This window comes from Tripterygium wilfordii, chromosome 14, assembly GCF_013401445.1.
Source record: "Tripterygium wilfordii isolate XIE 37 chromosome 14, ASM1340144v1, whole genome shotgun sequence".
NCBI classification, from domain to species: Eukaryota; Viridiplantae; Streptophyta; class Magnoliopsida; order Celastrales; family Celastraceae; genus Tripterygium; species Tripterygium wilfordii.
The window spans coordinates 9,420,540-9,442,142 of NC_052245.1; the positions used below are offsets into that span (position 1 = coordinate 9,420,540).

A 21,603-nucleotide genomic window follows, 5' to 3' on the forward strand; every position below is an offset into this window, starting at 1 on the left:
GATTTCCCCCCAAATCTACAAAACCCATAAAACCCTAGAATCCCAAATCACCCAATCTCTACATACTAGCTTTTAGGTTTAAGAAACTTACCAAGGTTGTAGAAACAAGTAGAAGGAAGGGATTCAAGCTTCTTTTATGCCTCAAATAATGTAGGAACTCATGGGTTGGGGTTTGGGTTCAAACCTTGAAAGATTAGAACAAAGAGAGGAATTTAAGAATATGTAAGCTAGAGAGAGAAGTCATGAATCCAACTTGAAACAACTTGAAATATGACAATCTTATCTTGATTGATGATATTAGATTGATGGGAGGGAGGTAATTTGAGAGAAAATGGGGTTTAGGGTTTTTGGTCGGTTATTTTGAAAGAAATCGCGAAATGGGTGTTTTAAAACAAATTCGCGTGCTGATTTTTAGGGAGGTGTCCGAACACCTCTTGCCTAAAACCCTCCCTGTTGCAGTTTCTTCTATAGCTGTTCGAACGGCTTTTAAAAGTGGATATCTAGCACCTTATAGGGGACAGAGATACCATCTTGAGGTATTCCGAAATGGTCCCGATATATTGACACCACAGGAAGCCTTCAATCATGCTCACTCGTCTCTCCGATCGATTATTGAGCGCATATTTGGTGTTTTAAAAAATAAGTGGCATATATTATCAACAATGCGTTGTTCTACATAATTTCATACGAATGCACACAATGGATGACCCGGACTTCACTACATATGGTGATGACGACAACACTCTTCATGTTTCAGACAATGTTTTAAAATACCGGTTGGGCCGGCCAGTTGAATCAGAAATCGGAGGCCCCACCGGTTTGATATGCTAAAATACCAATCAAATATCGGTATTACCGACGGTATATCGGTTTGCATACCGGGTGTCCAGTTCAATTAACCCAAAAATCAAAATTGAATTTGAAATTTGATAAAATAAATTAAATAATGAAACATTAAATCATTACTCATTGACTCATTAAGATTTAAGACATTAAGTCATTAACAAATTAATTAAAAAAATAAAATGGATAACTGGGAAAGACAGAAAGTGGAAGTCGTAAGACTCAAAATCAAAATCGAAAGTTTGAGAAAAAAATAAAAAAAGGCGCAAACTTGAGGGTTGAGATAGTGAGACCTAGGTCGACTTTCCTAGTTTCCTCTCTCCACTACTGGTGTCGGCGTTGCCCATCTCCTCTGTTCTCCCTCCCTCTCTCTGTCGTGGTCGCAGACTCGTGATGCCTACGTGCCGCTCAACCCAATGACCAGACTTGCCGCTTGCGACGATCTCCCACACTCCCACTCTGGCATATCACAATTGAATACTCAGGTCTTTGTCTCTCTCGATCTATTTCACTACTACAATTAGTTTATTGAAACCAATATTTGGTTTTGTTTGAACTTTCGTTTACACTTACATTTGTCATGAATTCTTACTAATTCTGGTTTACAATTACGAATAAATAATAAACTTTCTGGTTTTGATGGTTGTGTATATGCTCTAAATGTTTGATTTTGTTTATGCTGTGCTCTGTTTGTTAGGTACAGAAGATGGAAAACTCAAGTGATACTCCAACATCTACACAAAATGCATCAACGGCAAGTAATTCGCAATCGTACACTCGTGTTAAAAAAGATATTGCTTGGGAGTATTGTAGTGGGAATTGATGGTAAAAAGTTTTTGATTTGTAGCATTTGTAGGGAAAATATCGAGGGTGGGGGCATTAAAAGAATGAAGAAGCATCTTGAGGGTTGAGGGGTAAAGGGTGATGTAGGACCTTATATAAAAGTCAGTGTTGATGTTCGTTTTAGGATTCAGAAGAGCTTGAATGAGGTTAAGGAAAGGAGGGAGAATCAAGCTTCTTTTGGTAGTAGTAATCCAACTGAGTTAGATAATGAATTTGATGATGGGGGCCGTGGGACTAGCAATGCATCAAATAGAAATAAGAGAATGAGGCCTGAGATTGGGATGAAGCGATACGTTCCTAGTGGTACCACTGCAGGATCTCAACCATCCATTAAGGCTAGTATGTAACGTAAGGAAAGGTTATATGAAGTTGACAAGGCAATGGCACGTTTCTTTTATGATAAGTGCATTCCGATGAATGCAATCAATTCCTATTAGCTACAACCTTGGGTAGATGCTATAGCCTCTGTTGGATTTAGGTATAAAGTTCCTACTAATCATAAACTAAGAGTCAATCTTTTAGCTAATGCAAAAAAAGAAGTTCAATTGTTGATTGATTCTCTTAGGAGTTGTTGGGAGAAGTATGGATGCACTATAATGGGTGATGGATGGAAGGATAACAAGCAGCGGCCATTGATCAATTTTCTAGTATATTGTCCAAGAGGTATATCATTTATTAAATCTGTTGATGCTTCCAATATTGTGTGTGATGCTGCAACTTTATCTAGTTTGTTCTGTGAAATTATGGAGATTGTTGGTCCGAAAAATGTAGTGCACATGGTCACTGATAATGCTAGCTATTATAAAGCTGCAGGAGTTTTGTTGAGTGAAAAATATCCTATCATTAGTTGGTCACCTTATACAGCTCGTTGTCTCAATTTAATTCTTAAAGACATTGCTAAATTCCCAAATGTGGCAACTTTGGCACAACATGCATCTCGTGTTACTGTATTTGTTTACAATCACAAATGGACTTTGGGTTGATGAGGAGGAGAGATGGGTGGAAGGAAATTTTAAGGCCGGGTGAGACTCATTTTACTACCACTTTTATTGCCTTGAAAAGTATAAGCGAACACAAACTAGATTTGCAAAATATGATGGTATCTAAAGAGTACATTGATTGAAGTGGGTCTAGGACAGTGAAAGCTAAACAAATGCAAGATGTAGTGCTTGATAGCAAGTTTTGGAATGATTGTTGGTAGTGTGTAAAATTGTGGAGCCATAGTTACGTTTGTTGAGAATTGTTGATTCTGATGACTGGCCGGCTTTGGGATATGTTTATGAGGGCACGTAAGGGAATCAAGGATACATTCAAAAATAAGAAATCACTTTATAAGTCCTATACTAGTATAATTAAGAATAGATAGGATAAACAGTTGCGTAAAGATATCCATGTTTTTGCTTATTGGTTGAACCCTGCTTTTCAATATGGTCAAAAAAAATTCTACACCAAACCAGAAATTATGCATGGGCTAACGAAGGTCATTGAGCACAAATGCGTGGATCCTCAAAATGAGATGGTGAATGAGAATAGTGTATTTAGGAATCAGCAAATGGGGTTCAGTTCTAGACTTGCCTTTGACACAAGCAAAACTACTCGATCAGGTAATTAATTAATACAATATTCTATTTATAATTTCATTGTTTTATATAAATTTTGCTAATGTAATTATTTTTCCAATTTTCATTATTAGATGAATGGTGGAGAACATTTGGATACGATGTTCCAAATCTTCAAAAGTTGGTTGTACATCTTCTTAGCCAAATTGCCTCATCTTCTGGTTGTGAGAGGAATTGGAGTGTGTTTGAGAGGGTACATACAAAGAAGAGGAATAGGTTAGCCCATGATAGACTAAGTGATCTTGTCTTTGTTCACTAGAATCTTTGTTTGCAAAAGATGTATGATTTATTAAACTATTTATTCATCTTTTTTATTTAACTTTTTTTTCCTAAATAATGATTGAGTAGCTTCTTTTTTTTTAATAGGGTTTACAACAAGAATAAACTATTTGATCCCTTGGATTATGAAAACATTAACAAAATAGATTGTTGGGTCATACCTGAAGAAGATTTACCCAATTTTAACATGGAAGATTTGGAGGAAATGGCAGCTCGACCGGAACCAACCTCGTCTCAAGCACTTGGGAGTACTGGTGGTGATGGTAGCGGTAGTGGTGTTGGTTGTACTAGTGGTGATGCTAGCGGTAGTGGTGTTGGTGGTGGTGTTGGTAGTACTGGTGGTGATGCTAGCGGTAGTGGTAGTGGTGTTGGTGTTGGTGGTAGTGGTGGTGGTGGTGGTGGTTGTGTTGGTAGTGGTGATGATGATGATGATGATGATGATGATGATATACAAGTACGTCGAGAATATGACCTTGATTTCACTAATTTTGAATATCAATTGTAATCTGTGAAATGTTTATGATTTTATTCTTATTAGTATGTTTGAGTTCTATGACTTTAGTTTGTTAATTTGGAAATGGTTATGTTGGACTTGGATTGTGAGATTTTTGTTAATTTGAGATTATGTTGGACTTGAAGTCTTGGACTTTAAAATTTTAATGGTTATGTTGGAGTTTCATAGGATGTTTATAAATTTGAGATTGAGCATTTTTTTAAAACATTGGTTTCAGGCATAGAAGCCAGTACCAGTGGAGTTGGAGCTAATACTTCGGAGGACCAATCATTCATTGGTGAGGACCTAGAGACGGTAGTTAGACGCGATATGATTGTGGCGGAAGTGTTTACGTCGTACTAGATTACTTGCTTTTCGTGAATTGTCACACGTAATCAACTTATTTCAAGTACTTTATTTTAGATTAATGTATAATGTAAACATGTCGTGAATTTATATTAAAATTATTAGGCATCTAATATAACATTTATTTATATATGCCAAACGTTAAACTGCGTTTGACAGCACCTCATCACAGTTTTGACAATGATGTATCAAACAGTTTATACATTTGATATCACCTCACAGCACCATAATTTTATACCTCACAGCACAACACAACACAACACAACAATTCACAACAATCCCAAACAACACCTATGTGAATACTACTTGTCCCAATTTCATCATTTCAAATCGAAAACGTGACGGTGACGATGAGTGCGTGACCCTCCACATTATTATTTTTATATATATTAAAATAAATAGTAATTGATTAGATATATCTCGCAGCGACAAAGCGCAAATTCAGCATTTTTTGTTCACGGATCCCATCTTATTCCTCTCTCTCTTATTCTATTTTTTCTGATTATTTTTTCCCCTCTCGCATCTGCGATTATTCATCAGTGATCGTCGTCGATTGAGGCTTTTAGGGTGTTGGAGATGGGGCAACAGTCGCTGATCTACAGCTTTGTGGCTCGGGGAACGGTGATTTTGGCTGAGTATACGGAGTTCACGGGGAATTTTACGAGCATCGCCTCTCAATGCCTTCAGAAACTCCCCGCTAGCAACAACAAGTTCACCTACAATTGCGATGGTCACACTTTCAATTACCTCGTTGAGAACGGATTTAGTATGTATTGTTGTTTGATTTCGTTTCTGTTGCTGGTTTAGATTCATTTTGTTTCCATCTGGATCTCTCTTTTTTTGGATTGGTTTTGCTTTTGGGTGAATTGTATTTGATGGATCTATCAGTTGACTACTTGATCGCATTCAAAAAAAAGACTTGTGTGCACCTTGACTTCGACGAGGTGTCGATTTTGTGCGGTTATTTTTGAATTCAGATTTCTGATCTTTGTTTTTCCTTTGTTTTGAATTGCTTGTAGCTTTTTTTTTTCTTTTGCGAGATTATTATATTTTTGGCATTCAATTGTTGGTTTTTAGTTTTTACAAGTTGCTGTCTCCGTAGATCTACACTGCTTCATGTTTGGCTGCCTGAGAATAGGGAGAAAAATATAATTCATGATTGTGATTCTCACGTTTAGTGTGTTGGTTTTGCTTTTGCAAAAAAAGAAGCTGATGGTGCCTAAGTGATCACCTTGGTATTTCAATATCCAGAGAACGAAAATTTTTGCGTGGTTTTACTTGAAATCAGCCCATTTCATCATTAATAACGGATTCATTATGATCTACCAGATTTTTTGATAAAATTTGGTTGGAAACGCCTTAAGTAAATGATATTTTTGTGGATGAAGCTTCAAATAAATGATGTAAGTAAATGATATTTTTGGTCAGATCAACTGCGCACTTGTGTAGACTTTTTTTGTTCCTGAGTGCATGGCTCTTCTTTTCCAACATATCCTTTTTGCCTTAGAACATCTTGATGGCTTGATGCATAATGTTACAAACGAAGTCAGTCTTTACAAGTACAACAGTTTCTTTTTGCATATTGTGAGCTATATATATATATAGTCATTGATGGCTATATCATTTAATTATGATCTGATATTTTATAGCGGGTCACAATTGGCTTTCCAGATTGCTCTACCTATATAGCAACTATTTGTTTCCTGTTAGGCTGTGGCTGTAAACCGATCAGAGAGATTCTTTCATTCCATGCTATAATTGTCTAGTTGTTCTAATGGGGAGAAAGACGGTGTACTTGTAGTGGGTTATTGTTGAGGTTTTGCTGTGAGTCTGTCACACATTTTTTACACCAATGTTTCCTTGCAAGTGTTGATGTCTGTAAAACTTTTTAAGGTCTCAAAGTAGAATCAAACAATTAATTTCTCACCTTTCCCATTAGCTTAAGCTTGATAAACGGTGTCTAATATCGTAACTAAGCCCTGGACTAGAGAGCCTGTGTTCAAAAACTTTGCACTTTCCATTTAAATTAAATATTGCTGGTATAGGGTCCCACTTATTCAGGAGGCCAGTTTCGCATTTTGGGGGAGTGTTAAAGTATAATCAAGTGATAGATTTTGAATTCTCACTTTTTTTAAGGGTTTATGTAAATTGTGTCTAAGTAACACATTCTTGTATGTGAATCAGTGAAGCACACATTGTCTACTACTTTTCTTTTCAATACATAGGCAGCTTAAAAATGCCTAATTCTTTCCTGCATTGAAATGCACCTGCTCTTGTATTGGATTCGCAAATGTTGGTTTATGCATTAGATTTCTTGTCATTCTGTTTATCAAAGTTAATAAAAGATCAGCTAAAGGAATAGAAATAAATGGCTTAAACAATTTACAGGTCTTATTGGTTGCTGGCTTCTTCCTTAATCTTCTGATGGGATGTGCCTTTTTGTTCACCCTCTGCAGTGCAGAGAAAATGCTGAGTTTATCTTCAGAAATCACGTGAATTTCCATTTTTACATTATGTTTATGGAATAGCATGTGGGAATGTTCTCAATCTCATCATGACTCATCTACTTTAAAATGAGATTGTGGCCTAATTAGATTCCCCATCCCTCAAAGAAGTAAGAATATGACCCGATAACTTATTTAAAAAATTGACCGGATGACCAGCTTTGATATACTTTTAGAATCTATCAGCCTTGTAGCTTCGTAGTATTTCAATGTTTCCGGTGGTTGTTGCTGCTGTGTTTCTTTTTTTCCTGTTTCTGTCTTGCCGGTTTTGAAACTTCTTGGCACCCTTAATACATTTCTTTTGCATTAAAAGAAATCATGTGTCAATGATAAATATTACTGTGTCTTCTTATTTAACTGAAGTAATATAAAGCTCATGGTTTATTTTCTTTTCTTCTATTTTCTTGGGAAATGTTCTGTTATTTCTTCTTGTGATCAGCCAATGTGTGCGAATGTTGATGTAACTTTTAGTTCTTGTTGGATGCTGCAGCCTACTGTGTGGTTGCAGTTGAATCTGCCGGTAGGCAACTTCCAATTGCATTTCTGGAGCGGGTCAAGGAAGACTTCAACAAGAGATACGGTGGAGGGAAAGCTGCAACAGCTGTTGCCAATGGATTGAACAAAGAGTTTGGGTATATGTGTCTTACTCTTCATCAAGATTGTAGATGTCTTTTCATTAACCTTCTTTTTAAAATTTTCCATGCTCTATATCTATATTGTAGATCCAAATTGAAGGAGCACATGCAGTATTGCGTGGATCATCCTGAAGAAATTAGTAAGCTAGCAAAAGTGAAGGCTCAGGTTTCTGAAGTCAAGGGTGTTATGATGGAGAATATTGAAAAGGTAAAGAATGGCTTATAGTTCCTTCTTTTATTTTATTTGACTTAGGATGACCTGCATATATGCTTTTTTTTTCTGCATGCTTTTTTGTGTTATGTAATCACCAAGCGGGTCTTTATACATCCATCGGTGATTGGTTAAAGAGAATGCTACTTAGGAATACTGTAGTTTCATTTTTGTTTTTGGTTGTACAGGTCCTTGATCGAGGTGAGAAGATTGAGCTGCTGGTGGATAAAACTGAGAACCTTCGCTCACAGGTTAGTCTGATGCAAATCTGCAAGAATTTCTACTTTGTGGTTGATTGAAATAGCTACTTATTTCAAACTTGCCCCTGCATTTGTTGGAATTGCATATAAGCTTGAGCTGTACTTTTGCTTGTTTCTTGTTCTCATGCTCTATCTTGATTCTGATGCCTGATTTATTATTGTGTCTCACTGCAGGCACAAGATTTTCGACAGCAGGGAACTAAAATGAGAAGAAAGATGTGGTTTCAGAACATGAAGATAAAGTTGATTGTTTTGGGTATAATCATCGCATTGATTCTCATCATAATCTTATCTGTTTGCCATGGCTTCAACTGCTAATGTACTTGTGGATTTACCTGGATTGCTTTGCTGCATTTCTGACACTTTTGTCTTGGGAAGTTGGTATTCCTTTGCGTCCGATAGTCCACCTTGTAGATGTCTCCTCTGGGGGGACTTTGATAATCTAGGATTACATTTTTCCCTTCAAGGATTTGGGTTTTGTATTTTGGAGTGATTGTATAGCTTATAATGCTTTGACTTGAGTAGATTAAATTACTCTATGCTTCATGATATGGATTTTTTGTTATGTAATTGAAGTATGATGTCTGTAGGATTGTCCGTCCAAAATGATTCTTCATAATTTTTGTCTTCCTGTCATCTTAGGACGGTCTTTCTTTCGAGAATGGGAGATAGTCTGGTTATCTGCCCAGGACCTTGAGGTCCAGGGTTCTATTTTCACCAGGGGAGTTTGGGATTTGAGTAGTTTTCCATCAGTTGTGGTGGCTTTCATGCCCGAGGGCCCTTCGGGCATGGCTTAGAGTGTGTGGCATGTGGGTCTTTAAAAAAAAAAAAAGACGGTCTTTCTTTCTTTTTTAAATTTTGTGATCTTTAGGGTTTTCCCATTTTAGGACGGTCTCTCCTAAGTCCTCTCTTTCTCTCTCCTTTTTTTTTTCTCTCATCATCTTTTTTCGTCAACATCTCTTCTTCCCCAGATCATGAAATCAAACAAAAAAAGAAAAGAAAAGAAGTTGGAACTTCTTTAATTTTTAATAACATTAATTTATTATTTTAAATAGAAGTAGTTTATATTAATAGAATAAAGATCATGAAATCAAACAAAAAAAGAAAAGTAGTTAAAACTTCTCCAATTTTTAATAACATTAATTTATTATTTTAAATAGAAGTAGTTTATATTAGTAGAATAAATGATTTTTAATATTAATACAATAAACAAAGGAAAGAGAAAAAAATATTATTTTAATGTAGTAGTGTAGTGTTGGATAGATAGAGAATCTGTAAAATAGCAGTAAGTGGCATTTTGTCTACATTTGTTAAGGGAAATTGATGTAATTACTCTTAGGACTTCAACAGTTCAACATATGTGAGAGTGTTGATTAATAGCAGTTCTTAGTACTTTTGAAGGAAGGGGAAAAGGGGGAAAACTAATATAAAGGAAAAGAATGACATGATTTAACAGGCAGCCGTGCTTTTTCATTGAAAGTATGTAAGCCAGTTCTCGGAGTAAAAAAATCAATCCACCATTATTTTTCTTTAGAGTGCTGTGGCAAATGGCAATGAATCACCCAACTTTAGACACAAACAATAATCTGTAAAAAAAGGAAGAGAAAAAAGAAAAAAAGAGCATCTGATTAGCCAAGGAAATGAGAAGAACAACTCGTATACAAGTTTCATACGTTACAGAGGAGCTACTAACTCAAGTGGTTTCTTTCACACTCGTCAACAATCCCCTTATATTAACATGCTAACTGATCTCTAAATGAGGATATCTCTTCAAAGATGGGAAGTCTTCTTGATCTGTATGGGGCCTGTTGTGTAATCAACTGATCAAGACCCTCAATAAAAGCATCCTCTAAATTTAATCCCGGTAAAGTCAACGATGATGCAGGTTGGCATGTATCCAATTCGCGAAGCAATGCCTCTGCACGGTTTCTTGACTTGGGTTCATCAGATCCTGAAAGCTTGCCTTGCAATATTTCATCAATTTCTATACGAGCTTCGGTGAATCGTGCTTGCTTGATCATGCAAAGGCACAAGTTGCAGGCCTTGTTGGCGTCAGGGTCTATTTGCTGAGCTTTACGATATACGACCTCTGCTGCCTTGTAATTTTCTTTTTGCATGTAAGCCCAACCCAGATTCCCCTGTATAGTAAATGTTTGTCTAGTTAGTTGCCTAGTAAATTTACAAGGTCACATGACTTGAGTGGCACATGACAATGGAAGGTATGTACAAGGAAACAGAAAGAAATCAATCAGTACCAGTATCCGTGATGTCTCCTGTTTAATGGTGACCTGGAACTTCTTGCCATGAGAGCGTGCTGTCTTGGTAGGCTTCCCATTGAAGGCCTCTCCTTGGTAAATCATCCGAAGCCTCTCCTTCAAAAGCTCTATCTGCTCATCCACTCTTCCACATTTCTGTCACATACACTATAAATTAAAACCAAAACAACAAAACCGACTTGAGGAATTTGGTCCTAAATATGTTGTTTCTATGTGTATGCACCTTGTACAAGTCAATGAGTACATTGTTTAGTGATTCCTGGGCTTGCTTGGAGCAGAGATGCCTAAAAGACTTTACAGCTTCAATTGCTTCTTCTGCCCTTTCTTGTTGTTTCATGATTATTGCCATGTCTTTTAGGGCACTATCAACTCTGTCTCCGGCATTTATCGCCTTCCAAAACAACACTATGGCTGCCTCAGGATCCTTTTGAACCAACTGCATTTGCAGGTACACAAACTAGTTCAGTCAATTTTCTCTTGAACCAATTAAAGTCATTGTCAACACCAATAGCAATTTCAATCTAAACACTACTTCTTCCAGAGAAAGACATTTCAAAGGGAGACATGGTAACTAATACATCACTAGCCCACTTGTTGTGCCTAGGATGAACTAGCCGTGCGAGCCCGATGTATCCACGGGAAGCAGACAACCTAAAGTGAACAATATTGTTAGTATGGGTGGGTTGGGAATTTACAATAGTTCTTCCAGAGAGACATTTCAAAGGGAGAGATTTGGTAACTAATACAACAACACTACCACAGTTGTAACTTTTCAAAATTGGGGAAAGACGACCATAAAAGGGATGGTAAAGAACAATTATACTAAGTGGACATTTCCCAGTTTTAGAAACAACCCTGAAAAGAAAAGTCCAGAAGCAATAACATTTCCTATATCCTCATAATCATATCATCAGCACACAGGAAAAAAAAACTAGTGCCAGAAATAAATTAAAGCATAAATGAGAAAGTCAAAATCAACTAATATCACAAAAACCCAATGAATTATAGCAATTTTTTTCATCATTAAATAAATTAAAATTGAAGATCTAGTTCTTCATTACTCCACCATTGACGATCTCCAGTACTCAATCAGGTGCCTAGTAGATAACGGGAACATAAAACAGAACAATTAATTCAATTTTATGCAGGACTTTATGTAGCTAAATTTTTATCATCATTTATTTATTTATTTTCATAAAATTCTTGTTTATACTTTATAAACATTGAATTCTCTAAGCAATACCATAAAGACCTTCTCAACACTATTTCTTTCAAAGTCAAACACTACATATTTGTGTGTGTATGTATATGCATATATACTGTATACAGATACAAGATGGATATATATGAATTCAGAGAGCGGAAGAACAGAACAGGAAGATCAGAATCGAAGAAGATCAGAGAAGTTCGAAGATCAATGTATAAGAACATCCATTGGAACATACCTGGACGTGTTTGGCGCGAACATAAGGACCATCACCAGGAGGAAGCTTGTAAATGACATGGTACGGAGGGGGAGGTTCTAGTAATTGTGATCTCTCTCCCTTTAATCTTGGGTGGTGGTTCATCTCTGAAACTCTCGTCGTCTCTCTCTACAGAGGATTTAAGGAAGGAGAGAGAGAGGCAGAGCATATTTATATTTTCCATTTGGAGTGGCGTGAGGAGACGGGAAGAATGAATCGGGACGTAGCGGAAGTCTAGGTTCGTTATCTTTCGGGATTTCCACTGTTTTGGTTTGAAGTGACATGATTCACTTGCCACGTGGCAGTTTCTTCAAAAAGATGTAAGTATGACGTCCATCCAATATTTCTATACTTTTTTTTTAAAATTTCTCGCCGGGATTGCCAAAGTCTGGCGGATTTTTTTTATTGTTACTTTTTTGATATTCTGGTTTTGCCTAAAACAAGAAACAAAGGAGTTTTCTCCGCTCGAATCCCTCTTATAGGCTTTGTTTGATAGAGCAGTTTGGGTCATTTTCAATGCTGGTAAAATGAAAAAATAAAATTTGAGGTCAAAGCTGTGAAATATGTGTGTTTGATGAACTAAAAGCTGAGCTAGCGGATAATTATGTCGTTGAATAAATGTAGTATCTCGTAAATTTTGTTATTAAATTTAATCTAATAAATATTTTTTCTATTAAAATTAATTTTAAATATAATTTTTATTTTACTTATTTTATTATAAATATTTATTATATTATTGTTTGTTTTATATTATAATGTTTATATTAATAACAAAATATTAATTAGTAAAAAAATTAAAAGCCAAATTTGTTGTCTAAAATTATTTATTAATGGAATATTACAATATTATAAATGGGATGCACTTTTTGTTTTTAAAAAAATAAAACAATGGCCCCACAATTTTAAAAACTAAAAAAAATATTGGACGCCTTTTGGAGCGTTTGATTTGCCAATGGTTCCGCTGGCATGAGGTGCACGTTTGGCACAACAGTGACGCAAAGCGATACCGCTTTGCCAAACAGGCACATAGTTGTGCATTTCCTTTATGGCTTGGCGTTATTTTGTTTGCTTCGATTTTGTTCCCGTCCTTCATGTGTGAAACGACATCATTGTTTGAATGTTTTACTTGTTATTTACTTACTTTAATTTGGAGGAAGAAAATGGAATGTAAAACACTTTATAAAATAAAAAAAAGGAAAAGATTTGTAATTTTTCTGATTTAAATAGTCATCATAAAAAAATCGAAGAAAATTAATTTAATTTATTAATTTATCTTTGTTTTTATGTTAAAACACGATTTACAAGGGTAAAATATGTTTTTAATTTATATATAACTTAATTCTTCCCTTCCTTCCCTTCAAATGACCCTATTTTGGGAGTAAGTATTTTGGCAAAGATATAATAAAATTTTCCTCCAATTCTCGTCAAATCGCTCCCTTCAATTTTTTCCTAAACTATTCAAATAAAAAAAATTAAGAGAAATCTCATTTCCATTCTGTTCATTTTCCCTCAAATCCTGCAATCCAAAGTCACCCTAAGACTTAGGCATCGTTTGGCGTACCATTATGAGGCACAATATATTGCATTTCAACCATTTATTGTATTGACCAAACACACAACATTGTTGGGGTCCAAATTTCAATGCAATTTCAATACCATATATTGTTCTTTTTGGAATTGTAATGCTTTGTACAATTTTGAGACAATTTCGTTCATTGCTAATGTAAATACCCTGAATGGACCCATATAATTACAATCTGCCATCAAGTACTCAAATCACACGACGCCTTCTTCTTTGCCATTGTACAACCCTTTGCTGCTGCGATTTTCTTCTCCGATCTCGACTGTGATTTTCGTCTCCAATCTCGACCTGTGGCTAACCGGCAACGGCGTACGCGAATCAATCGGGTTTTGCGACAAAGCTTCACACATCGGTAATCCCCTCGTCTTCTCCTCAATCTTAGGTTATTTTGATCTTTGAATCGCATTGATGTGCTGTGAAATCGGAGAAATATATGTTGCTTTTCGGTCTCTCTTTGTTTTCTTGGTCCTCTGTTTGTGGGTTTTGCTCTTTCTTTTCTGGGTTTGTGCCAAGAACCATTGGTAAATAGAATTTCTGGGTTTTTTTATTCACATCTTTGGCTAATCTATGGTCAATATTTTGTTTGTGTAAAATCTGGATGTTGGAGATCTTGAGCTTAGTGTTTGAAGATTGGGCCGATGTCTTCAATTATTAGGATTGGATTTATATGATTTGTTTATGCTGGATTTGGATATCTGACGTACTAATAAAGCTTGATTATAATGTCGATATTACTATTAAAATGGATTTAGATGATTTGTTTATGCTGGATTCAGATGGATTTTCTTAGTTATGATAAATCTAGCAAATCGGATTAGGAAAGAAGATGAACACTTTGGTTGGTTCTAGATTGGCCACAATACGAATTTTCTTTTTTATCACAGCTCAAAGGTCTGGTTTTATGGATAATTAGCCTATCTTGCATTTGACGTTGGTGTTTTTGAAATATATGTTATGGTAATTTGTAAAGTAATGTGACTTGTTCATTTGTGGCTACTAGCTACGGTGTAAATTGATCGTGATTTTGCCTTCTGCTTCAGGTGAAATTGTGTGTGTATTGTGGTGGCAAATTTGGAATGAGCTATTATACTTTTTGAGGTTAAAACATGGTGAACATACAATTTTAGATGACTAATGATAATGATTGAATTATAATATTGGAGAAATTGAACATATCAGTGGGCCATTAGTCTAGTTTAATGTATTGATCAATCATCTTTGTTAAGTAGGAAGAGAATCATAGCTGATTCAATGTATTGATCACCCTTTATATGTCCAATGTGTTTCAATGATTGAATTTCCAAATGGTTTATTCTATGACTAATTTTTCTGCTCACCATTTAATTGCATAGCTCATCTTTGTTGTGATATGTTCATTTTAACTTACATTTGATAGCAATATTCTCTCATTGTTACTAGTTTAGGAGATGAGCAGGAAAAGGAAAGAAAGTTTGATAGAGGGAGATGTATAGTTTAAATGGGATATTCAAACCACCAAAATATTCCTAGATATGTTGTATGAGTGGAAGAAGAAAAATGTTGGTCAAATGAAGTGGGATAAGATTGCTAAAGAATTTAAGGTTGTAAGTGGTAAAAATTGTATCCTGCAAAAATTGAAAACAAAGCAGTACAACATGAAACAGGATTGGCAGCTATTCAATAAACATGTTTGGGGTTCAATTTGAGACTGGAAAGGTTGAGGCCACTGAAGATTGGTGGGCAGCTAGAATTCAGGTGGCTCTCTTTTATCATTTATGTATAATTATTTATTTGATAATGTCATCTAAAAATATGTACTGAATCACTAATTTATGTCCAATTTGCAGGAGAATATCAACTTTAAGAAGTTTAAGAACAGAGGCTTCCATCTCCGTGGGGAGCAAGATAAGCTTTGGGGGGATAGCTCTGTGAATGGTGAGAATTGTGTATCTCCACATATCGTATTGGACAATGACTTCATACTGTCATTGGGAGCTGATTGCTACACTCCAATTCCAGTAGACTCAAATTATGGCAGGTTTGTTGATGAGTTCTCCACTGATTCATCACTAGTGAAGGCTAGCACACCCACCCCTAGATCTACTAATACTGGGGGAAGCAGGAAGAGGAAGAGAGTGACACAAGATACCACAAATTCTATGTTTGACAAGCTGTGCCATCAATTGCAAATGGTTTTTGATAAGCAATTTTCTTATTTATCTACAAAATAGGAATATTATGATGTGAAGAAAGAAGTTGCAAAGAAAGTTGAAAATGTGCAGCCTATCCCAGTTGTGCAACCTATGCAGCCTGTCATTCCTGTCCAGCCATTGATGCCTGTTGATCCTTCATATGATGCCTCGATTAAGGCCCTGGTTGACATGAACATTGCTACTGAAAATCCAGCACTATTTTACTTTGTTGTCCAACTATTTAATACCAACAATCAGAGGCAGCTTTTCCTTGCATTACCACAGAGTGCACGACTTGTTTATATTGAGCTACTCTTCATACAACATGATGGAAAAGCTCCAATTGGTTGATGGTTTGCTGGTCAATTTGGGTGAAAGACAATCTACAGCTAGTGATGAGCTACTTATGATCATTTGCTACTGGGACTTGATTTGTTATCTTATGTTTTCTGGGTTGAGATCAATTATTTATATATGTAATTGAGCCGGTTAGATGAACTTGTTAATGTCATTGAAGACAAATTTCGATTTTTAATTTATGTATTAGACAAATGCAGTTATGTTATTTTATGTGAACTATGATGATTTTATTGCTTATTTAAGTACTCGATGATTTATGTTACAGTTTACTTGGTAATGAAATTTATGAATGACATCTTAATTAATTTGTATTTTTTCCACGTCACAGTGATGAATTCAAGTATGTTGTATGTGTAATGCCTCAACCCAAAATGCGTTACTTTTGTTATCATCTTAATCAATCTACTAATTAATTCAATCATTCAATCAACGAAAATTTCGACAGCACCTCCCCTAATACGGAGGATGCCAACTTGGAGTCAATGCGCAACAAATATCATAATTTCATCCTCAAACCTAGGTAAGGCCTCAGGCCATCTAACAATTCATATCACAAATAAATTTCTCAAATCTAAGTAGGGTCTCAGGCCACCTAACAATGATGTATAAATTCTCCACACACAATAACATATATAATACCAAACAACCAATGTAAGGAGCAATCCTGTATGCAAAATAAATCATCGGGACACGAAGTTCACAACCCAGTCCGGGAGTCCTGATCACACGGAGCACCCTCCCAACCGTCCATCCAACCATCGAATTGAGGTATTACACAACATGTCTCAACCGAGAAAACAAGTACGACAAAATACTAATAACATAATCAAATTTTAGAACCATCTAGTCCTATAACTCTCCAAGGACCTATCCATGTCACGCATGCTCCTCTTGATCCATAACCCTGGTATCGGAACTAGACTCACCTGCGAGGAGGGAATAAGGAAAAGAAAGGGGGGCGAAAGGCCCAGTAGGGAATAATAAAGAATGAATGAATAATAAAGGCTGAAACATTAAGAAAAAACATAAATGCAACAATATGATAACTAACATTATGTACACCCAAACACAAGTAGATAACAACACAATACGGGATCCTAACTTGGCCCACCGGCATCCATATACTCATCGGGACCCTGAACAGCCCAACGACATCACCGAATGGTGCCTCAAGTATATGTGAAATCCTGACTCGGCCCACCAGTGTTCCCATACTCATAGGAACCCTAAACAATCCACCGGAATTCCACATTTCACATCAATCAAACCTAAGAAATGTACGGTCCTACCTAATTTCTAAAGGAAAAAGAAGTTCGGGGTATTACATTATGCATGCATGAGCTTTTTTAATTTTCTAAATTAGCTAAGAATCTTAGGGTGTGTTTGGAATTCAAATCAGTTTTAAGTTTTTAAAAATGATTTTAACTTAAACAATTTTAAGAAATAAAAATTGTTGAAATATTGGTTTGATGTAATGTTATTTGAAAATTGTTTTTGGAAACACAAAACTCAAATTCATTTGACAGATAAATCTCAAACAGAGTATAATGACATTCATTTCTCAAATAGAGTTGAAGGCAATAAAGAACCCATTGTCGTGGAAGGCAGTAAAGTACCCATTGTCAAGTTCTGTTGAAGCCTAGAAGCACCGTGAAATCCGGAGAAACCATCATAATCTCCTTTACTAGTCTTATCGATTCGATTGAACCCCCAAATCGCCATTCAACCTTATTTTATTGTTGCTATTCCGAATCTCTTCAAGATCCACCATCAAACCCATCAAGTTCAAGACCTATTGAAGACCCATGAAGCACCGGTGACGATCGACGAAGATGATTTGGGTGGCGGTCGAGATCGAGGAGGCTAGCAGGGCAGGGCATGGCAGAGGCAGACTGGGAGTGGTCTACTACACCAAAGTACAGAGACAATACAAAGAGGGAGAGATGGTAGTCAATTATTTACAAATATGCCATCCTTTGATGAAAACAATTCTCCGTGTGTTTTTCGTATTTCCTTGAAAACTGAACAAAACTCTCTTTCATTGTTTTCATTTTTTGGTTTTTAAAAACACAATTTTACAAAACAAATGACTAAAAACTAGTCTGCCAAATGAATTTTAGATCCTTTTTAATTTTCAAAAACAAAAAACTGTTTTTAAGATTGTAATCAAACATATCTTTAGATTTATTATAAACACCCATTTATTGAATATTTAAAAAAAAAAAAACTAATCTTTGTTCTTTTTTTATTACATTCATATAAGATGAATCCATTCGATTTATAAAAAAAAAGATTATTAATCCTTAGTTTTTCGAGAAATCTTTTATTAGTGTTTGTAAATGATCGATTTTTCTCGATCTTAATTCTTTAAGGGAAGTCAAAAAGATTGGGCTATAAAGTCATTAGGTTTGTATGAAAGATATATGTAATAATGAAACTTGTGAAAATAGAAATAAAAATAAATTGAAAAGTAGGAGAGTGGAAAAAATAAAATCTTTTAAGTGTTTTATATAGTGACATGTAAAAGGGACATTTTTTTTGTATCAAAGAGAAAAAAAGAGTACATTTAAAATTTATTTAAAATAAAATTGGATAAACTATTACATATATCCTTTAACTATCAACGTTTTTATTATATCCATGAACTATCAAATATATCTTATATATCATTGAACTATGATATTTGTTGGATTGTAAGAAATTATTTGAAAAATCGAACCGAGAGATAGGTTATTTTCAAAAAATATTAAGTGAGAACCGAACTTTTAACCAATCAAATAATTGAAATAATCGTTGATAAACGATTGATCGGTTTGTAAAATTATTGTAAAAAAAATCGAAAATCCGAGCACTTAGACCCTTAGATATTTGATATACATTTGTCTGAAGGTCCCTTTTTGATGGTTATTAAGTTAAAAAAATCCTCATTGGCTTCTCAAATGATCGTTGGAGTTGATGTGGGCATTGACCATGCTGATATGACTTTCAACCTCTCAATCGAGCAACAAAACCTAGCTCATATATAATTCATAAGATTAAGAATAAAAGCACAATTGCAAAGAGGCATATTCTCTGTGATCCACATCTAGGCATTAGGAAGACAAATTCATATCAAAATCACGTGAACTAAAATTCATCTTTATTGTCATTGTTGTATGTGGTGTGACAAGATGCTATCTTCTCTTTGGATGATGTGTTTCCCAATTTTTTGGTGTTAAGGAAGTTATTGGAGCTTCGAATATAGTGTGATGTTATGGTACATCAAGAAGGCCATTTCATTAAAGATCCAATGTTTTAATATGTTGGTGAAGAAATTCAGTTTGTAGAGAATATGAGTATTATTTTGTGGAGCTTGATAGAGGCCAAAGATATTGTATTATCGACTATAAGTAGGGGATATAGGGATTTTATAAAAATCGTTGGTTCATATTTGAATCTCTTAACGCATGTGCATGGGAGGTCGTAGTTCTAATGCTCACTCTGGTACGATTTGACGTTATTTCTACACTAGGATTTGGTCTAGGACTTAATTGGTCCATGTGTATGGATATTACATGTGGCCCGTGAGTTTAGTATTTGGGTGGAGTTTGGTGGGCTATACTTTCAATGGGTTCCATCGTCACCAAAAAAAGGATATAGGAATTTAATGTATCTCAATCCTTGTATGGGTGTGGATGGAGTTTTGAGGGTACTATCTAATGATAATGATGTTGATACTGATTTAAATTGGTTTGCAATGTGACGAAGTGGACAGTATTTCCATCATGAAAGAGATGAGAATATGACATTGTGAAAAAGAAATATATAGAAGAAAAAATAAATATTACACGAGATGATGGTGGCAGTGGAAATAATAAGAGACATGAAGGCATGGATGATGATAATTCTAGTGATAGTGTCTTTGTTGGTAAGGATATTATAGAAGGTGATGATGACATATATAACAACTATATTGATTATGCTTTGAACCACAACATGTAGTGAATTTTCTGTATAGTAGTAATAAAGGTGAAGGTAATGAGGAAATATCATAATATAAAAACTGTTGTGTATTTTAAACAAATATAAAAATAATTATTTGTTATATTAGTTACCGTAATATGCATTAACAATTTCAAGAAGATTCAAAGATGATCGGTACTAGGAAATTAACATGGAGTTATATAGTGGGTCGATACAAACGTTACTCCATTACGTTGTAACCACACAAGTACATATACTCCAGTCCAACTATACAAACTCATATTCTTCTAGTCCCTAGATACAACACACTTCTCCATACAACGATTAACTCTCCTCTCTCTTTCAAAGATTCTCTCTAAAATATGATGGGTAGAGATAATTAGTGTCTTTGTAGAGCTTCAGGCTAACCATCCAAATGTAAGTTAGAGTTAACTATATGTTCGAGTTGGACTGTTGTATATATTCATAGGAGTTGAGTCGAGAATTTTGTTACATCGATTCTGAAGGCAAGGAAAAGTATAAAGGGCTCAAATCTCTTTAAAGAAAATGAGATACTGCATTAGTTTACTATGACGTTCTTTTCATTTGTAATTTGAATACTTTTTATATTATTGTACAGTCTGCAAAAACAATTTCAGGGAAATTCAAAGATGAAACTTGCACAAAATAAGCTCACTAAGACCATTAACAACTTCAACAAGCCATTTGTTTTAAGGGTGTCAACTTCAAACAATAGAAAAGGAAAGGTATTGTTCTACTTAAGCCTCTTCAAGGTGGGTATATGATATCAAAGAAGCAGGAGGAAAAATTATTTCACTAGCCACTCCTTCGCTATCAAATAGTAGACAAGAAGTCTAATTGTTAGCAGTCAAAGTTAACATACGATCCGAAGGTGTGAAAATGTGTGACAACCATTAATGAGAAAGAATTTAATGTCGTGCTTCCTGTTCAATAAATTTTTGAGTACAATCAATTTGTAATTAGGAACATGATTCTTGTACCCTAGTTTCAAACAAATTTTTTAGTATAATTAATTTGTAACTAAGAAATGAATTGTTATTGGCAAATGATATGTATGCGATAAAATATTTAAGTTGAATGTTGATGGTAATAAAACAACTAGTTCTATTTATATGTTGTCCTTTACTAATTTATGACATGCATGTTTATGTCATATTAATAGTATATATGTGAGAATCATGAGTAATTTATGATCATTACCAAAAAATAACAAGAAATTTTGAAAAAATATGAAATTTGTAGTCAAGCATGCTCACAATTATTTTGGCACACAATCATCAAAAACACATTGTTGACATAGACACTAAGCTTGGTACAATAAGTTTGACCTTCTTCTCTTATATGACATCCATATAATAAGGAATATCATTGTAATTAGGAACATGATTCTTGTATCTTCTTTGCTTCAAAACATATGGATCATCAAGTTGGTTTCGAGCAACATCACGAATGTCGTACCTGTTGAGTGATTGATTCTGATTGACGTTGAATTGATTTAGCATACCTTTAATATCCTCCAACACCTTCCAAAAATCATTCTCCCCTTGTCCAATGACTATAAGGTTTCTTCATCCTTCGTTCTTAGTCATCTTGGGAGGTGAAATTTTGCTCCGATACGAACTGACGCAACCAAAGAATGGATTGATTGGCTAGTTCATGACTAAGCCACCATAATTTGGAATCTACCATGGAAGATTGGAATCATTCAAGAAAA

At 35.1% G+C, this 21,603-nt stretch overlaps 5 protein-coding genes and 1 long non-coding RNA gene across 9 annotated transcripts; 4 read left to right on the forward strand and 2 right to left on the reverse strand.

The window, feature by feature from the left end:
• The first annotated feature begins 377 nt into the window (after positions 1–377).
• LOC120014195 lies at positions 378–2,669 on the forward strand. The gene is made up of 5 exons (XM_038866116.1): positions 378–536; positions 1,230–1,328; positions 1,541–1,647; positions 1,811–2,021; positions 2,124–2,669. The coding sequence occupies exons 1-5, from the start codon at positions 378–380 to the stop codon at positions 2,667–2,669; spliced, it is 1,122 nt and encodes a 373-aa protein (XP_038722044.1).
• Positions 2,670–3,148: 479 nt separating this feature from the next.
• LOC120014196 (putative mediator of RNA polymerase II transcription subunit 17) lies at positions 3,149–4,440 on the forward strand. Its single transcript, XM_038866117.1, has 4 exons — positions 3,149–3,290; positions 3,380–3,521; positions 3,672–3,964; positions 4,316–4,440. Exons 1-4 carry the CDS (start codon positions 3,149–3,151, stop codon positions 4,438–4,440), a joined length of 702 nt encoding a protein of 233 aa, XP_038722045.1.
• A 424-nt stretch (positions 4,441–4,864) lies between these two features.
• Positions 4,865–8,689, forward strand: LOC120015377 (putative vesicle-associated membrane protein 726). The gene is made up of 5 exons (XM_038867780.1): positions 4,865–5,209; positions 7,438–7,579; positions 7,670–7,790; positions 7,982–8,044; positions 8,228–8,689. Exons 1-5 carry the CDS (start codon positions 5,020–5,022, stop codon positions 8,369–8,371), a joined length of 660 nt encoding a protein of 219 aa, XP_038723708.1. The 5' UTR covers positions 4,865–5,019; the 3' UTR covers positions 8,372–8,689.
• A 972-nt stretch (positions 8,690–9,661) lies between these two features.
• On the reverse strand, positions 9,662–11,940 carry LOC120014689 (protein SULFUR DEFICIENCY-INDUCED 1). 2 transcript variants are annotated; one of them, XM_038866712.1, is made up of 5 exons: positions 11,775–11,936; positions 10,908–10,980; positions 10,553–10,765; positions 10,309–10,464; positions 9,662–10,191 (listed from the first exon to the last, which is right to left on the reverse strand). In XM_038866712.1, the coding sequence occupies exons 1-5, from the start codon at positions 11,831–11,833 to the stop codon at positions 9,787–9,789; spliced, it is 906 nt and encodes a 301-aa protein (XP_038722640.1). In that variant the 5' UTR covers positions 11,834–11,936; the 3' UTR covers positions 9,662–9,786. The 2 variants fall into 2 exon arrangements, with proteins under 2 accessions (XP_038722640.1, XP_038722641.1); XM_038866713.1 differs by lacking the exon at positions 10,908–10,980 and having other exon boundaries at positions 11,775–11,940.
• A 1,561-nt stretch (positions 11,941–13,501) lies between these two features.
• Positions 13,502–16,142, forward strand: LOC120015713. 3 transcript variants are annotated; one of them, XM_038868254.1, is made up of 3 exons: positions 13,502–13,726; positions 15,018–15,108; positions 15,201–16,142. In XM_038868254.1, the coding sequence occupies exons 2-3, from the start codon at positions 15,040–15,042 to the stop codon at positions 15,582–15,584; spliced, it is 453 nt and encodes a 150-aa protein (XP_038724182.1). In that variant the 5' UTR covers positions 13,502–13,726; positions 15,018–15,039; the 3' UTR covers positions 15,585–16,142. The 3 variants fall into 3 exon arrangements, with proteins under 3 accessions (XP_038724182.1, XP_038724179.1, XP_038724181.1); XM_038868251.1 differs by having other exon boundaries at positions 13,505–13,726; positions 14,794–15,108; XM_038868253.1 differs by having other exon boundaries at positions 13,505–13,726; positions 14,799–15,108.
• A 399-nt stretch (positions 16,143–16,541) lies between these two features.
• Positions 16,542–17,938, reverse strand: LOC120015609. Its single transcript, XR_005471794.1, has 2 exons — positions 17,522–17,938; positions 16,542–16,831 (listed from the first exon to the last, which is right to left on the reverse strand). It is a non-coding gene; the product is annotated as an uncharacterized LOC120015609 (long non-coding RNA).
• Between the last annotated feature and the right edge of the window lie 3,665 nt (positions 17,939–21,603).

Excerpts from the sequence above, each read along its gene's own strand:
- LOC120014195 (XM_038866116.1), top strand. The coding sequence starts at position 378 with ATGGGTGTTTTAAAACAAATTCGCGTGCTGATTTTTAGGGAGGTGTCC. Across the intron at positions 537-1,229 it reads GACAGAGATACCATCTTGAG|ACTCGTGATGCCTACGTGCC; the intron begins GTATTCCGAAAT and ends TCGTGGTCGCAG. Across the intron at positions 1,648-1,810 it reads AAAAAAGATATTGCTTGGGA|GATTCAGAAGAGCTTGAATG; the intron begins GTATTGTAGTGG and ends TGTTCGTTTTAG.
- LOC120014196 (XM_038866117.1), top strand. The coding sequence starts at position 3,149 with ATGCATGGGCTAACGAAGGTCATTGAGCACAAATGCGTGGATCCTCAA. Across the intron at positions 3,522-3,671 it reads CATACAAAGAAGAGGAATAG|GGTTTACAACAAGAATAAAC; the intron begins GTTAGCCCATGA and ends TTTTTTTAATAG. Across the intron at positions 3,965-4,315 it reads TAGTGGTGTTGGTGTTGGTG|GCATAGAAGCCAGTACCAGT; the intron begins GTAGTGGTGGTG and ends CATTGGTTTCAG.
- LOC120015377 (XM_038867780.1), top strand. The coding sequence starts at position 5,020 with ATGGGGCAACAGTCGCTGATCTACAGCTTTGTGGCTCGGGGAACGGTG. Across the intron at positions 5,210-7,437 it reads CCTCGTTGAGAACGGATTTA|CCTACTGTGTGGTTGCAGTT; the intron begins GTATGTATTGTT and ends TGGATGCTGCAG. Across the intron at positions 7,580-7,669 it reads GGATTGAACAAAGAGTTTGG|ATCCAAATTGAAGGAGCACA; the intron begins GTATATGTGTCT and ends TCTATATTGTAG.
- LOC120014689 (XM_038866712.1), bottom strand. The coding sequence starts at position 11,833 with ATGTCATTTACAAGCTTCCTCCTGGTGATGGTCCTTATGTTCGCGCCA. Across the intron at positions 10,981-11,774 it reads TTCGCGCCAAACACGTCCAG|GTTGTCTGCTTCCCGTGGAT; the intron begins GTATGTTCCAAT and ends TGTTCACTTTAG. Across the intron at positions 10,465-10,552 it reads TACTCATTGACTTGTACAAG|AAATGTGGAAGAGTGGATGA; the intron begins GTGCATACACAT and ends TGTATGTGACAG.
- LOC120015713 (XM_038868254.1), top strand. The coding sequence starts at position 15,040 with ATGTTTGGGGTTCAATTTGAGACTGGAAAGGTTGAGGCCACTGAAGAT. Across the intron at positions 15,109-15,200 it reads GGTGGGCAGCTAGAATTCAG|GAGAATATCAACTTTAAGAA; the intron begins GTGGCTCTCTTT and ends TCCAATTTGCAG.